General features: G+C 36.5%; 4 protein-coding genes across 4 annotated transcripts; 1 reads left to right on the plus strand and 3 right to left on the minus strand.

The window, feature by feature from the left end:
• Nucleotides 1-3,407: 3,407 nt before the first annotated feature.
• Nucleotides 3,408-7,329, minus strand: LOC126794310 (aluminum-activated malate transporter 9-like). The gene is made up of 6 exons (XM_050520986.1): nt 6,714-7,329; nt 6,119-6,256; nt 5,746-6,015; nt 5,478-5,614; nt 5,209-5,355; nt 3,408-4,640 (listed from the first exon to the last, which is right to left on the minus strand). Exons 1-6 carry the CDS (start codon nt 7,090-7,092, stop codon nt 3,924-3,926), a joined length of 1,788 nt encoding a protein of 595 aa, XP_050376943.1. The 5' UTR covers nt 7,093-7,329; the 3' UTR covers nt 3,408-3,923.
• A 1,751-nt stretch (nt 7,330-9,080) lies between these two features.
• Nucleotides 9,081-9,923, minus strand: LOC126794324 (heavy metal-associated isoprenylated plant protein 25-like). Its single transcript, XM_050521000.1, has 3 exons — nt 9,813-9,923; nt 9,640-9,721; nt 9,081-9,546 (listed from the first exon to the last, which is right to left on the minus strand). Exons 1-3 carry the CDS (start codon nt 9,822-9,824, stop codon nt 9,302-9,304), a joined length of 339 nt encoding a protein of 112 aa, XP_050376957.1. The 5' UTR covers nt 9,825-9,923; the 3' UTR covers nt 9,081-9,301.
• Nucleotides 9,924-10,908: 985 nt separating this feature from the next.
• Nucleotides 10,909-11,750, plus strand: LOC126794072 (non-specific lipid transfer protein GPI-anchored 10). The gene is made up of 3 exons (XM_050520717.1): nt 10,909-11,296; nt 11,395-11,481; nt 11,602-11,750. The coding sequence occupies exons 1-3, from the start codon at nt 10,951-10,953 to the stop codon at nt 11,748-11,750; spliced, it is 582 nt and encodes a 193-aa protein (XP_050376674.1). The 5' UTR covers nt 10,909-10,950.
• A 359-nt stretch (nt 11,751-12,109) lies between these two features.
• Nucleotides 12,110-13,356, minus strand: LOC126794322 (uncharacterized). Its single transcript, XM_050520998.1, has 2 exons — nt 12,916-13,356; nt 12,110-12,449 (listed from the first exon to the last, which is right to left on the minus strand). Exons 1-2 carry the CDS (start codon nt 13,294-13,296, stop codon nt 12,276-12,278), a joined length of 555 nt encoding a protein of 184 aa, XP_050376955.1. The 5' UTR covers nt 13,297-13,356; the 3' UTR covers nt 12,110-12,275.
• Nucleotides 13,357-13,366: the final 10 nt, after the last annotated feature.

A 13,366-nucleotide genomic window follows, 5' to 3' on the forward strand; every position in this document is an offset into this window, starting at 1 on the left:
AAGCTTAAGTATAATCATAATACAATAAAATTTATATACAATTCATAACGACAAATTTATTCAAATAGATGGATCACATAAACTAAAAGAATAGAAAATGAGAACAATATTTTTATTACGATCCGTATATGAGAAATATAGCTAGATTTTCCTACGTTTGAAATTTCTCTTATTATTTTATAAAAAAATAAATTGAGAAATCAGATATATTGTATTGAAAATTTTTTTTGTTTATTTTTATAATTATCTGTATTGGTAATTTCACATCTATTGACAAAGTCAACACCAAGTTGAAAAAAGATGGATGTCTAAATGTTGTTTTATGAGGTATGAATAGAATCTCCTTTCCTGACTTTTTAACAAAAAAGTTTTTTGAATAACCTTTTTTCACAAAATGTTTTTTTTATGAAATTCACAACGAACTTTCTGTATAAATGGGTTTTCCAAAGGGAGTTCACTGTGCACAATCTGTAGAACACGACCTCTATTTTTTAATAAGCAGAAGGAGGGTTTAGAAGCCGGAAGATGCTTCTCAACTGTAGCGATGTCTACTGTAGATTAATGAAACTTTGAAAATACCAGTGGTTGCCCTCCTTTCGTTCAACAATTTACCCACTACATTGTAACGAAGTAGTTGTTCAATTCTTTACAATCTCTATTCTCTAATACCCACCTGAGCATCCCTCGAGCTCTTTCTTTATGATCATTATCATTACAACGAAGGAAGCAGTTCTTGATACCCACCTGAATTGTCTGGGCTGGTGAAACCCATATGGATTCGAGTTGGTCAAGCAAGAGCGTTATTCTGAGGTTACCTCTGCAATTTCAACGTCTGCATTTCAGGTAAAGTTCCTCGTTTACTGATTTAGAGTCAGTATTCGGCCCTGTTTCTACTTGAAATAAATTTGAGTTGCTAATAATATGAATAGATTCGGCTTCCATTTTGATCTTGATGTTACTTTTAAATTGGGTGATGGGTAAACAACTTGAGTTCGATTTCCATTTGATGTTGATATCAACTTTGCTAAACAAAATGGGTTCGATTTCCATTTAATCTTGTTGGTATTCGAATAAGGTAAAGATACAGATTTGATTGTGGGAACAAGTTCGGTATCCAATTTGATATTGATGGTAATGCTACTGATATGATAATTGAAATGGTTCAATTTCCTTTTGATCTTCATGTTAATTTTATATGTGGTAATAAACTAATGATAGTGATTGGGTTGAAACTTAGACATGGGTTTGATTTGCACGTGATGTTGATATTGATGGGTTATAATGGGTTCGATGGCAAATTCTGAAGCAATAAACCGAGATAGGATCAGTGAATTACCAGATGAACTTGTTCAACACATATTTTCTTTTCTTCTTATAGTAGATGATGTCAGGACTACCGTTTTGTCTAAAAAATGGAACATAATGTGGACTAAGCTTCAAACTCTGGACTTCGACAGTGAAAGGGATTTTGAGGAGCACACAAATTTGAATGCTTATGTAACTTTTGTATTTTGAGTGCTCTACTATCGTGATGCAACACCTATACTTTTGTTTCGTCTGAAATTGTCTCATTACCCTTATTTACCATGTGTTGGGCATTGGATTCAAGCTGTTGTTAGGCGTGGAGTAGTTGAGCTTGATCTGCATTTAAATTTTAGTAACTGGGCTAATTTTGAGTTGCCTCTGCATTTTCGGGTGCAAAACACTAGAAGATTTCTACACTTCCTTTCCTTTGGCTTCTAGTTATATCACAGTAATCACACATTGATGTTACCCTTAAACCTAACCTATTTGTTACCCTTATTCCTGCTTTCATTGTTGTTTTGTTTCGGTGTAATTCATTTTGTCTTTAGGCAACTTTTTGAGATTGCTTTGCTTAATTATTTTCAATTATATCAAACATTGGCATTATGTACAGCAATATTAGTAATTTGCCTACTGAAAGGAGTGGCGCTGTCATCAAAATCTCATCCATTATCTGATGAAGATCAGGTAAATTCTCAAGTCATAATTTTAGTACTTTTTAAAATTGTTCATTATTCTTCTAATGCTTTTGTGGTTTACAATAAATGGAGACATATATCTACATGGACTAGAGTTGGAAAGGCAACGTAGAAATATGCTCGGCAAAGAGAAATATGGCATTAATATGGAAACTGCAAATTCCGATCAAAATCAGTTGGTAGTGAGAAGCTTTTGTAAGTGGAGATTTCATTGTATATTGTACGAATCCCAACAATTAGAGTGGAGGTTTCTCATAAGCTTTTTTTTTAATTCCTTGGGGTGGAGATTTCAAGAGGGTAAAGGTTGTTGTACACCCCCGGACTAAATGTATTATTTTTCGCTTTATTAATAAAATAGTCGGTGCTCAAATTAGATTTCTCTAACTAAATTATTACAAAAACCAACCTCAAAATACTTGTAACAAGACTGGTACATGCACACATAATGATGAATGAGAAAACGAAACAAGCACCCGCATGAGAGCGGTCATTTCACAGGCACAAGGCGGTGCATGAATGCTAGTATTAAGAAACATGATTGCTCAAAATTTGATGAATCCGCGTGATTGAGTTTATGTATTGACATGATTCTAATCAAAACCGAGTTATTAATATATATTGATTTAAGATAATTTAAAAACTATTCAATATTAATATGTGATATATTTTTAGGCATTGTCTTAAACTAAAATTGACCCAAAATTATCTTACATGTCCAAATTGGTTATTTGACAAATTAAAAGCCTAAGTCAGTTTGAGTTTACCAAACGCTTTGTCATTGCTTTTGCCACCAATAGCCACTTATATAAGCCAGTTTACCAAATAATCAGCTACTTTATTTATCAGCAACTTATTTTCAAAAATCAGCATAAACCAATTTTTTTTATAAGTCTAGCTGCACCAAACACGGTCTTAAAGCGCCGTTGTCAGTTTAATTATCTAGAAAATAAAGAAGAAAAAAGTAAAACTTGGTTTTGGGCACGTAGGATTTGGCTTAGGAATATAACCCAAATAAATAACTATACATTGTACTCTAAACCAAGTAATCCACAGTCTATACAATTAGATGCCCGCAATTGTAAATGGTATGGACTAGCCAGTTGCACACTGTTGTTTAGTGCCTACAAGAGTACATGTTTGTCAATTACACAAACGTAGTTCTTTTGATATGATATCATTAACATGAGATATGATATCATTAACATGAGATATGATATATGTACCATGATTATAAAAAAGACATTCCTGAATTTTCTTATTCTTGTGACATTAAAATTGTTGTGTAAGGGATTAATTCTATGATTAAAGAATTGAAAAGATAAAGAGTACACTCTCTTTCATTCTCATTTCTAAAGATCATTTTGTCACGGTCGTCTCAATTTATCTCCCATCATGCTACAGCAGGGGAAATTGCACATAATCTCTGCTTCAGATTTGAAATGTAACAAGAAGAAATTGGAAGTACTATTAGAAGTGCCAGACTATAGTCCATCGGTCCTCTTCATGGTAAACTTTTTAATCAGACTACAATAATAGTTAAAAGCTAATCTGGTAGTTAATCTGGAAGCCTGAGAAAGCCTTATAAATAGTTGTGTATTAACAACTAGATTACTGTTACTGTTACCATGAAAGTCTGAAACATCAATTCAAGCCTTCTTGTACTGTACCTTATCCCTTCTCATCGTCCCCTTTTGCTCCAAGACTCGGGAGTAATACTGATAGCAAGTTATTTATCAATGCATAAGTGTCAGCCGATGCTTGTAGCCATATCTTATCAACGAAATAGAGGACAATCACCATTGACAAACACGAAAGCAAACTACCCATGGGTAATGTCAGCAGTACATCAGCTCCATTGTACTTCAGAATGGAACTGATGGCATATTTCAATGAAGTCAATTGGCAAACTATATCACAAATTCATGACTTCAGACGGTCAAGAAATCTGGTCCAGAACCTGCCTTGTGACTCTAACGGTTCTGGCAAATCAACAGGTTCCTTAAAAAGTGCCATTTCACCCAATTCTTCAAAGGAGTCAACAAGATTTTGGAGCCTTGCAACAAATTCTATCAGCAGTGATGTGAACGTGGCCAACGACAATTGACTAGCATTTTCATAAGTACTTGATTCTTCCACTTGTGGCTCTGCTTGAGCCTTAAATGTCATCCCTGCAGGCCAAGAGATCTGTTTCATGAACAACTTTCCTGAGGGTACTGGAAGATTGGAGGGTTTTCTATCATGAGGTGAGGCGTTCAAGCTGGCAGGCTTCGCTGGTACAGGATCATCCCAACTTTGTGACCCAGGAAAATTTCTGAGATCAAGTACCGCTTCACTGAGGGATTTGTATTCATGGAATTTGTTCCCTTCATCATTCAAGTCCAGAAGGTCTTGAATTTCTCCCAGCTCTTTCGGCCGATTGCCTATCTCCCAGCTTTCTGAATTGACAAGAAGATATGATTTCTGGTCAATTTTCTTTTGCAACTCTTCTGCAGCCTCATGCACTTCATTGAGTATATCTACTGGACCTATTTTCTCCATTTTTTTCAGTTTGTTTCCAAGTTCACGTAACACTTTAGCACCTTCATAACCTACTCTTTGAAGCTCCCTACTAAATACTTGTCTTCGGTCAGCCGGAGCCTACAGATACAAATATTAAAAGTTCAATATGAAAAAAAAAGTACAACTTCAAAATGAAAACTTTCTTGCTGCATCTATAGCCACTGATAAGTATCACAAAAATTAAAACCACTTCAAAAAGTAATTCAAATGAATGAAATCATTCTGGATGCAAACCCCTAAAACAAGTTTTTTAAAATCCAATGAAACAACCGAAATTTATATCTTAATCTGTGTAAGAGTAACAGCGATTTACATTCAATTCATATTAACTCAGAAATATAGTGAATATGATACATTCAAGCTACGAAATTGACAGAGTATCTATAATCAAGCAGATGGGGAAATATCACATGCACACAAGCACAAGGAATATTGAGACATCTATCCTGGCCTTAAAATTCAATCCACTCCTTTTACAAGAAATACAAACCAGAAGGTACTATTTTGAAATGAACAAAATAATAACCCGGTAAGGATAAGCATCATTACCGAGGACCATAATACAAAAGGCATGAATGAAATTACAATGCTATTATTTTGCTGTTAGTAGCCTAATATTGGGTTTAGAAAAGGAAATTCCTAGTACCTGTATCTCAGAAAGTACGCATCCATGCAATGCCATAACCGTAAAAGCACAATGCCTTAGTGCACCACTGACTTTTACATAGTTCTTCCATGGATATCTAAGCATTTTGTAACGACCATGAGGTGGCTCCCAGATAGCAAATCCCATCTTTAGACAAAATAAAAGGATATTATAATGTGTTTATATCACGTTCTTAAGAAGGGCATGTATATACCACTTCTACTAATGCAATGAACTATGCATCATTATGAAGTCATAAGAAAAAATACCAGAGTATCCTCTTGGCTTGTAGATTCTACTGCAGATCTGTAACCACTGTAAAGAGGGTCATCAGAAGCTTGGTAGGTAAGAATTTTGGAAGGGATTCTCGCATATTCAATACAGTTGAGGTAACTACTGACGCAACCTAAAAAGTGCCCAAATCAGTCAACAGAAGTAAATCGAGTATATAGCAAAATCAGAGGAGTGGACAAATTGAAAAGACCAGAATATATCAATATGTCTGAACCAAGTTTAAAAGCAATGTGTAAACTGCACCTTCCAAAGATTTTGCAACGCCCATGAAATTTTTTGCCACCAAGTTGTGTAGATCTTCACCAGCCCAGATGGGATAAATCAATATATTTACACCCAAACCAACACCAGCACCCAATGCAATGAGCAAGAATCGTGACACAGCAGTATGAATAAATTCCCTCGTCCTATACCCCGACACCATGATGAAACAATACGTCAACAAGAACACCCGGAATCCATACTCATACGGCTTCATCGTTGGGTATAGTTTTGCATAAGTCGCAATAAATCCTGGCAGCCACGCAACATGACATGAGCATTTGAAAGAAACAAAATAAAAATAAAAATAGCAATACTAACTGAGTGAACTATATACGAATCTCCATCCTCATACCTATGATAAAGATACTGGCAACAATAACAGCTTCCTCCCATTCTCCAACTAATCCTGATAACTCTGCCATACCCAATGCAAGGCCTCCAGCAGACAATGTCCCCAAGCCGCGGTTAAGTCCTTTGCTCAAAGTAGCTCCTACAGATAAACATATCCATCGAAAATAATAAACCAAAGTAGTTCATACTTCATACACAACAAACAACACAAATGAAAATGAAAAGATACACAACAAAGTGAAGAAAAGGTAACTTAAAAAGCTACTAGAACAAAAGAATGATGAAATGATAGTGCATAATCTAATAATCCGATCAAAGACAACTTGATAAATAAAGACAAGTAGCCCTGCCCCAGATAAAAACTGCATCGTTTTTATTTGGTTACAGATAAAAACTTTATGTTTACTTCATTATTACAATCACAAGTTTGCCAACTACGTCACTTCATAAAAAGCTGCAACTACTCCATCACTGCGAGAATGAAAATCTTAAAACTTCAAAGAAAACAAACATGAAACATATGCTAAATTGACAAAATCATGACATGAAATTGAGGCTATAAACCCAAATAGAGCCAAAAAGAGGTAAACGTGTACCTATGCTAAATTCAAATACGACGACAACAGTGAGAATAGCCCAAACAGAGTAGCGACCGAGCTGCTTGAAGGGCTCCTGCTTGAGGAAAATCAGGAGAGATATGAGCGTCAGAGCCAGACCCATCTTGGCCGAGAAGACGATCTTTCTGGGGTCAGACTTGCCCATCTTAATAGCCCGGTGGGCAACACCTTGCACGGTCCGGCACCAGCCTACAATCTTATCGGAAAGATACCGGAAACTGCAACAGCAACGGCGAGACGAAGAAAAGGCATGAGGCTCTTGTTCTTCGATTGGGAAGAAACCCATCTTGTTGGTGGAGAGAAGCCTCTCTCGTTTCTCTTGGAAGCTGTGCTTGAACGAACCCATCTTGGCTGCCATTGTCGAAGATTGAAGTGGTGTGTTATACCACTTATATGTAAGCTTAGCTTTCTCCTTGATTCTTGGGATGTGGAGTCTTCTGTTTGGTTTGGATCTAAAGCAAATTAAATTAAAGAGAGGTGCTTGTGATCAAAGGAACTGAATTTTAATGTCTGGTTTTTGTTTGAAAGCGAATTGAGGATAATTTAGGCAGATGGCGAGTGAATGAAGGAAGCAACTCAAGGAAGGATGAGGTGAACTCAGACACTCGGTGGGGAAGGAAGAAACTAGCTTGCAGTGAAACTCGATAGATAAGTTTGAGGGTGCTGAATTATTATCCACCATATTTTGGATTTTTTTTTTCCATTATTGGAAAAATGATGCAAGTGAAATCATAAGGAAGAGATGAATTCTTATAAAACTGAAAAATCTAATTTGACTAGTATTTGTTAGCGTTTAGACCTCCATCACATGACCAAAAACAAAAAACCTCCATCAATAAATCAAGGCATAAATGCTAATTTGTACTCCAAACTTAGCTGAAATTGTCAATTTACACTCCGAACTTACATTTGAGTCAATTTACCTCCTAAACTTGGTAAAAATTGCTGATTTACACCCCGAACTTGCATTTGAGTCAATTTACCTCCTAAACTTTGTAAAAATTGCCAATTTGCACCATATCCGTTCAATTTAATGTTTTCAATCCAATTTTAAGTCACATGTCATGCATTAAGGGGTAGTATTGTCATTATATATTTATTCATATTGAATAATGAAATAAATTAATAAAATTACTTAAGAGTAACACTTGCTACAATGTTTGTTTTTTCGAAACATGTTATTGATTTATATACTTATTATTTTATGTGATATGGTATGTTAAAAGATATTAGAAAAAATATAAATAAATAAATACATTGAAAATTAAAAATAAATGTGTGTTCCAAGAGAATTACTATTCTACCATTGCGTGTATCTTAGCCTTATTAGGTTTCCTGTTAGAGATAGATTCGCATCTCTGTAATAGATTAGGACTCTGAATCCTATGGGATTGTGGTTATGTAATGCATATATATTGGCATCATTATCAATCAATAAACAGTTATGTTTTGTTCTATTACGTCGTTATTATTCTCGTTTTGTTCATCCTCCAACAATGTGTACATATAAAAATATATTTATACACAACACACTATATTTGAATGGGTGGGTATATTGAATATATAATTCAAAGTAGGGTGAAGTAGGTAGAAAAAAAGATGTAAATAAATAATTTGATTAACAAAATAATCCTCATTTTAAAGAATATTTTTATTTTTTTTAGAAAAATATAAATAGAAAATGACAACATTACCCCTCATGTGCATGACATGTGACGCAAAATTGGATAGAAACAGTTAAATTTAACGGATGGGGTGCAAATCGGCAATTTTTACCAAGTTTAGGAGGTAAATTGACTCAAATACAAGTTCGGGGTATAAATCGGCAATTTTTACCAAGTTTAGGAGTTAAATTGACTCAAATGCAAGTTCGGAGTGCAAATTAACAATTTCAGCCAAATTTAGGGTGCAAATCGGTATTTATGCCATTAATCAATGATTCGATTTTCCATTATTGACAAACTACTTTAACTAAATATCATATTTGACTTTTATCACGCTATATTCATGACGACTTAACAAGTCTATAATTTGTTTTAGCTAAAAATGAAGACTAAATTCGAGCGTTTTTCACTCTTCAACTAAAACAATATTGAGACCGTACCGAAATTGAAGTTTGAACTCGTAAACTTCTTATTTGAAGATAATCGTTACCAATATTACTATAAGTATTTATCTTCTAATGTGTTTAATTTATGAATTGATAGATTTGGGGCCAAACTGCAGGCACAACAATCACATCGGCCGACTTGTTTTGAATAGACGTATGCATGACTATGTTGTACCATACAAACAGCATTACATGCGCACCTAACTTTGAAGCCAGATTTTGCTGAATCATAATTACTGAACATTTTGTATTCAACGTGACATACCAGTTGGTTATACATACTTGTCAAACAATCAATGCAAGCTAGAAAAAAAATGAAGATTACAGAAGCATGATGCAGCAATCTCTATTCGTTCCGCGGGAGTAGCTTCCCCATCCTTGTCCAGTAACCTACTTGCATTTCCAATGGAACCAGACGATTTTAGATATATTTATCGTTGAGTATACGAGTTTGGATTCAGTTATCACAGCTGTTGGATACGAGATTCCAGTTAGAACTGAGCAACGGTCTCTTCTGCTCTTGATGTTGATCTTCTTGCTCATTGTCATTGGTGTTATTGCTGACCTGAAGTTCTTGTATGTCGAGTATTTCAACTCTGCGATTAGTCTTCTTCCTGATCTTGATTGCTACGTCTTGTGGGATGAATCGACCATACACGCTCACCCTGCACTCCTTTTTCTCTATCAAATGTGTCTCCAGTTCTGTAAAAATTTATATAATCATTAATCATCATGATGCATACAACTAGTCCTTATTAGTACTTGAAAAAACTGATGGTGGATGAAATTTCTTACCTCGCATATCAAGAAGGGCCCTCTTTACTTTCCTGTAACAACCATTGCAGTCGATGTTGATTCTCATTAGCATGCAGCAGAGCTGAAGCAACATGAAGATAAATTTGTATCAGATTATGCGGATACTAGTAAATCGAATGAAAAGTTTGGTTCGATTAGATTGATGAGCATACCTTGTCTGCCATGAACTTGCGATCAGATTCGAGAGAGGTGAAAATGTGTAATGTAGTTGCTGCAGAATCCGGAATGGTGGAATATCCGAATAGACAAGAGCAAGAAAGTTGACAGTGAAATGCAACAATGCATGAGATAATATAAGCAAATGGAAAGGAGTATCATATATGAGCTGGTTAAATGCTGTTATGTTGATTCATGGTGTTGTATATCTGTTAATAATCTTGGAATCTGATTCAATTCCATTCTGGTTTAGTTTTTCTCATTATATATGCACCTAATCTTGCTAGCTAGAGCATCCTTTTCTTTCTTCCACAGATTCCTGTGAAAACACAAAGGCATCAGTTTTCTCAATATTCACTTTTCTAAAGGTAAAACCTTCGGTCTATAAAATTAAAGTTCAAGAATTGTTCTGTATGCACTTCTCATTTTGTTTATTTACACCAAGAATTTTCTTTTTTAGGATTCCTAATTTCCCTTGGCGGATGATAAATCTGCCTTTGTAACTAAGGGAAAGGCCAATGCGGGACTTGGCTCCAAGGATCACAATCACATTCGAATTACTAAAGAATAAATCAGCTTAAAATGCTTCTGTGTACAACTTATACAGTTCTGCCATCAGAGCACAGTATAATATAAGTATATAACAAATCCACATCCAAAATGAGAGATATATTGGGGGAGCTAAGAATGAGAACCTTCTTTTTATAGTTTACTTCATATTTCACTTTTGCATATTTAATGGCCTTCGGCTGATAGAGGGGGTACATTTCAAAATAACATGCCAATATTTGAGGTTAATATATGCATTCTTAGTTTACCTTGGGTAAATGGTAAACAAGCAAGAAATGTCATTCTAAACAACAACAAAAAGAGAGAGTAAGAAATGCATGGAGATCCAGAAGCGCGCGCACACCCCAAGCATGTAGCAGCAAACGCTCAAAAACTGCCTGCATTTATATAGGATATATATTACAAGCATGAAATCTAACAGAGCAAGAAGTTTATGCCACTCACACACCATAAATGTTACAACTTACAAGTACAAGCAACTCACACTAAGAACATGCAATTCATCTATTTACTTTGATCTTGTTAATCTCAAACTCTTGTACATCAGAACTTACACAACAAAATATGGCTTCCCTTCCTCTTGCCATTTCCTCTCTGACTCTGCTCTTCCTCACTTCCCTGTTTCCATCACCCACCGTATCGAAAAATCTTAACTCCTCAGTCCCTACCGTAGCACAATGCGCTTCTCGGCTTATTCCTCTGGCCACATGTGCACCATTTGTGCAAGGCACCGCCCCATCACCTGGGCAGACATGCTGCGACAACCTCAATCTAGTCTATAGCCAGCAGCCTAGCTGCCTTTGCCTTTTGCTCAATAGCACCACTCTCAGCTCTTTCCCTATAAACACCACACTAGCTCTCCAGCTGCCTGCTCTTTGCACCATTCCAGTGGATGCCTCTGCTTGCTCTGGTAAATTCTTCTCCATATTCCAGCAAAAGAAGCTTAACCTGTGACAAGTTTAAGTACACTTTTCTCATTCTGCAACTGTTGCTGATTTTTAGCTATAGGAGCACAGGTGCCACCTAGTTCACCTACTTCCCAAGTTTCCTTTGGGGCAAACAACACCTCACCTCCTACCAACTCGACAGTGGCTGGTATGTAAAAGCATACATTTCTTAGTTCTTCTTATAATCCCTCTAATCTATATAATGATGCCTTCAGAAATTATTAACTAATTTTTACTTCGGTTTTGTTATTTTCTCTTATTGGGTCAGCCTCTCCAATAGTTAAAGCTCCACCGCCAAGAACCGGCCCAGGGGTAGGGTTTCCCAAGAGTGCAAGCACTAGTCTAAAATTGAGCGCCGGAGCTTATGCAGTGTCGGTGATTATGGCTGGATTTCTGATGCCAGAAGTTCTGCTATGAGTGAGGTTGTAACTGTGCACCATTATTCAAGAGTATGAGTGTACTTACGGTGTGTTTACACTTTACATACATTATGAATTACTTAGGATCAGTATGAGATATTTTTAGTTTTAATTAGTAACTTCTATCAGCACTGCTTTCATTATGGGATTATATTAATGATGTACTGAATTTAAATCAATGCAATAGTGCAGTTTTAACTTTAAAGTACACCTTAACACCCTGCAATTTCAAGATCATTCTATCCAAGTGATAATTCAATGCAATGAATACTAGGTTAACTCCAGTGAATTTCTCAAAGAAATGCATCTTAGATCGATCAACAATCTGAAAGAAACCCACATTTGACTACATGTTTCAAGACAATGTGCCAAGTTCAGAAAGCTTTCAGAAACATAAGTTTTAATCTATTGAAAATTGCCTTACAAAGTTGAGATATAATCTCTAACACAGTTTCTTTGCCTAGGACTGTATCATGTATCATCTGATGTAGAGAGTCATTGTTCTTTCATTCTACAAACACTACTATTCCAAACTAGGAGCCACTTCAGTGGGGTTGGATTCAAAGACATCTGGGCTAGATCCCTCTGGTTCTTCTAGAAACTCGCGAGACTGGATTGAATCTTTGTAAGCAGGAGTCTCCTTGAAATCAGTTGCCCCTTCATTGAATGTCGCGGCAGCCGCAATTGCTGCAATAACCTGCCCAAATCCAAATGCAGAGGGAGGGATCAAACATAAGTCTCACATGTATCATAGACTTCAACCCCAACACTAACAATGAACACATCCCCTGCCCAAAGAGGCCTTTTGTCTCAAAAGTTAAACCAATTTTGCACGGCCAGACCTTATCTATGACCCCTCACCAATAAGTAATGTTCAATCTAACATTCAAAATTAAAACTGAACCAGTGCCAATTCACTAGGCAGCTCATTTCTTATAAATTCTTATATAAAGTTCTACATTTTCGCACCAGATAGCATATTACTACCTGATCAAACTACACAAGAATTTGATCTCCCCTGAGCCTATAAGTTTTACCATATGCAACACACAGAACCCATGAAAAATCAAGCAAGTCGTAACAGTTAAAAAAACATCCACAGGTTCATGCAGTGAAGTCATAGGAAGATCAAAACGAATTCAAAATGAAGAAACTTGACATACCGCAAAGCCAAAACCAAAAGCCCACAAATACTCGACGAAGAACCCAAGAGCGTCCAACTGTTCACCTTCCCAGAAATCCGGCTCATCTCCCGGAAGCTTAGGCAAGAAGTAGCCATCATCAATGTTCTCCGCCGCAAGGCTTTCAAGCTCAGCCGTCCGTGGGTCTTGTTCTTGGTCTTTGCTCCTCTTGAAGTTCCTATTGTTGCTCTTGTTGTCCAGCCTCCCGGTTCTGGAGGTGAAGCGCTTGGCGGACACCACGTGGAGGGTTCTTCTTGGCGAGAGCGGGGAGAGGACGTGGCGCTGGGAGGAGAGGCTGGTGTAGGGGTGTTGTGTGGTGGGGCTTCCGCAGAGGACTCTAGCTCCGCCGGTGGTTAGAGCCATGAGTGGAGGAGAGTCTCTCAGAGAGTGATCACTTCTCTGCTACGATTTAGACGTGAGCTATCTTTGCGGA

The sequence above is a fragment of the Argentina anserina genome, chromosome 5 (genome assembly GCF_933775445.1).
Source record: "Argentina anserina chromosome 5, drPotAnse1.1, whole genome shotgun sequence".
Classification (NCBI taxonomy): Eukaryota; Viridiplantae; Streptophyta; class Magnoliopsida; order Rosales; family Rosaceae; genus Argentina; species Argentina anserina.

Excerpts from the sequence above, each read along its gene's own strand:
- LOC126794322 (XM_050520998.1), bottom strand. The coding sequence starts at position 13,296 with ATGGCTCTAACCACCGGCGGAGCTAGAGTCCTCTGCGGAAGCCCCACC. Across the intron at positions 12,450-12,915 it reads CTTTTGGTTTTGGCTTTGCG|GTTATTGCAGCAATTGCGGC; the intron begins GTATGTCAAGTT and ends GGATTTGGGCAG.
- LOC126794324 (XM_050521000.1), bottom strand. Across the intron at positions 9,547-9,639 it reads GGCCCTTCTTGATATGCGAG|AACTGGAGACACATTTGATA; the intron begins GTAAGAAATTTC and ends AAATTTTTACAG.
- LOC126794310 (XM_050520986.1), bottom strand. The coding sequence starts at position 7,092 with ATGGCAGCCAAGATGGGTTCGTTCAAGCACAGCTTCCAAGAGAAACGA. Across the intron at positions 6,016-6,118 it reads TGCCAGTATCTTTATCATAG|GATTTATTGCGACTTATGCA; the intron begins GTATGAGGATGG and ends CGTGGCTGCCAG. Across the intron at positions 4,641-5,208 it reads GCGTACTTTCTGAGATACAG|GCTCCGGCTGACCGAAGACA; the intron begins GTACTAGGAATT and ends TTGTATCTGTAG.
- LOC126794072 (XM_050520717.1), top strand. The coding sequence starts at position 10,951 with ATGGCTTCCCTTCCTCTTGCCATTTCCTCTCTGACTCTGCTCTTCCTC. Across the intron at positions 11,297-11,394 it reads GGATGCCTCTGCTTGCTCTG|GAGCACAGGTGCCACCTAGT; the intron begins GTAAATTCTTCT and ends TTTTAGCTATAG. Across the intron at positions 11,482-11,601 it reads TACCAACTCGACAGTGGCTG|CCTCTCCAATAGTTAAAGCT; the intron begins GTATGTAAAAGC and ends TTATTGGGTCAG.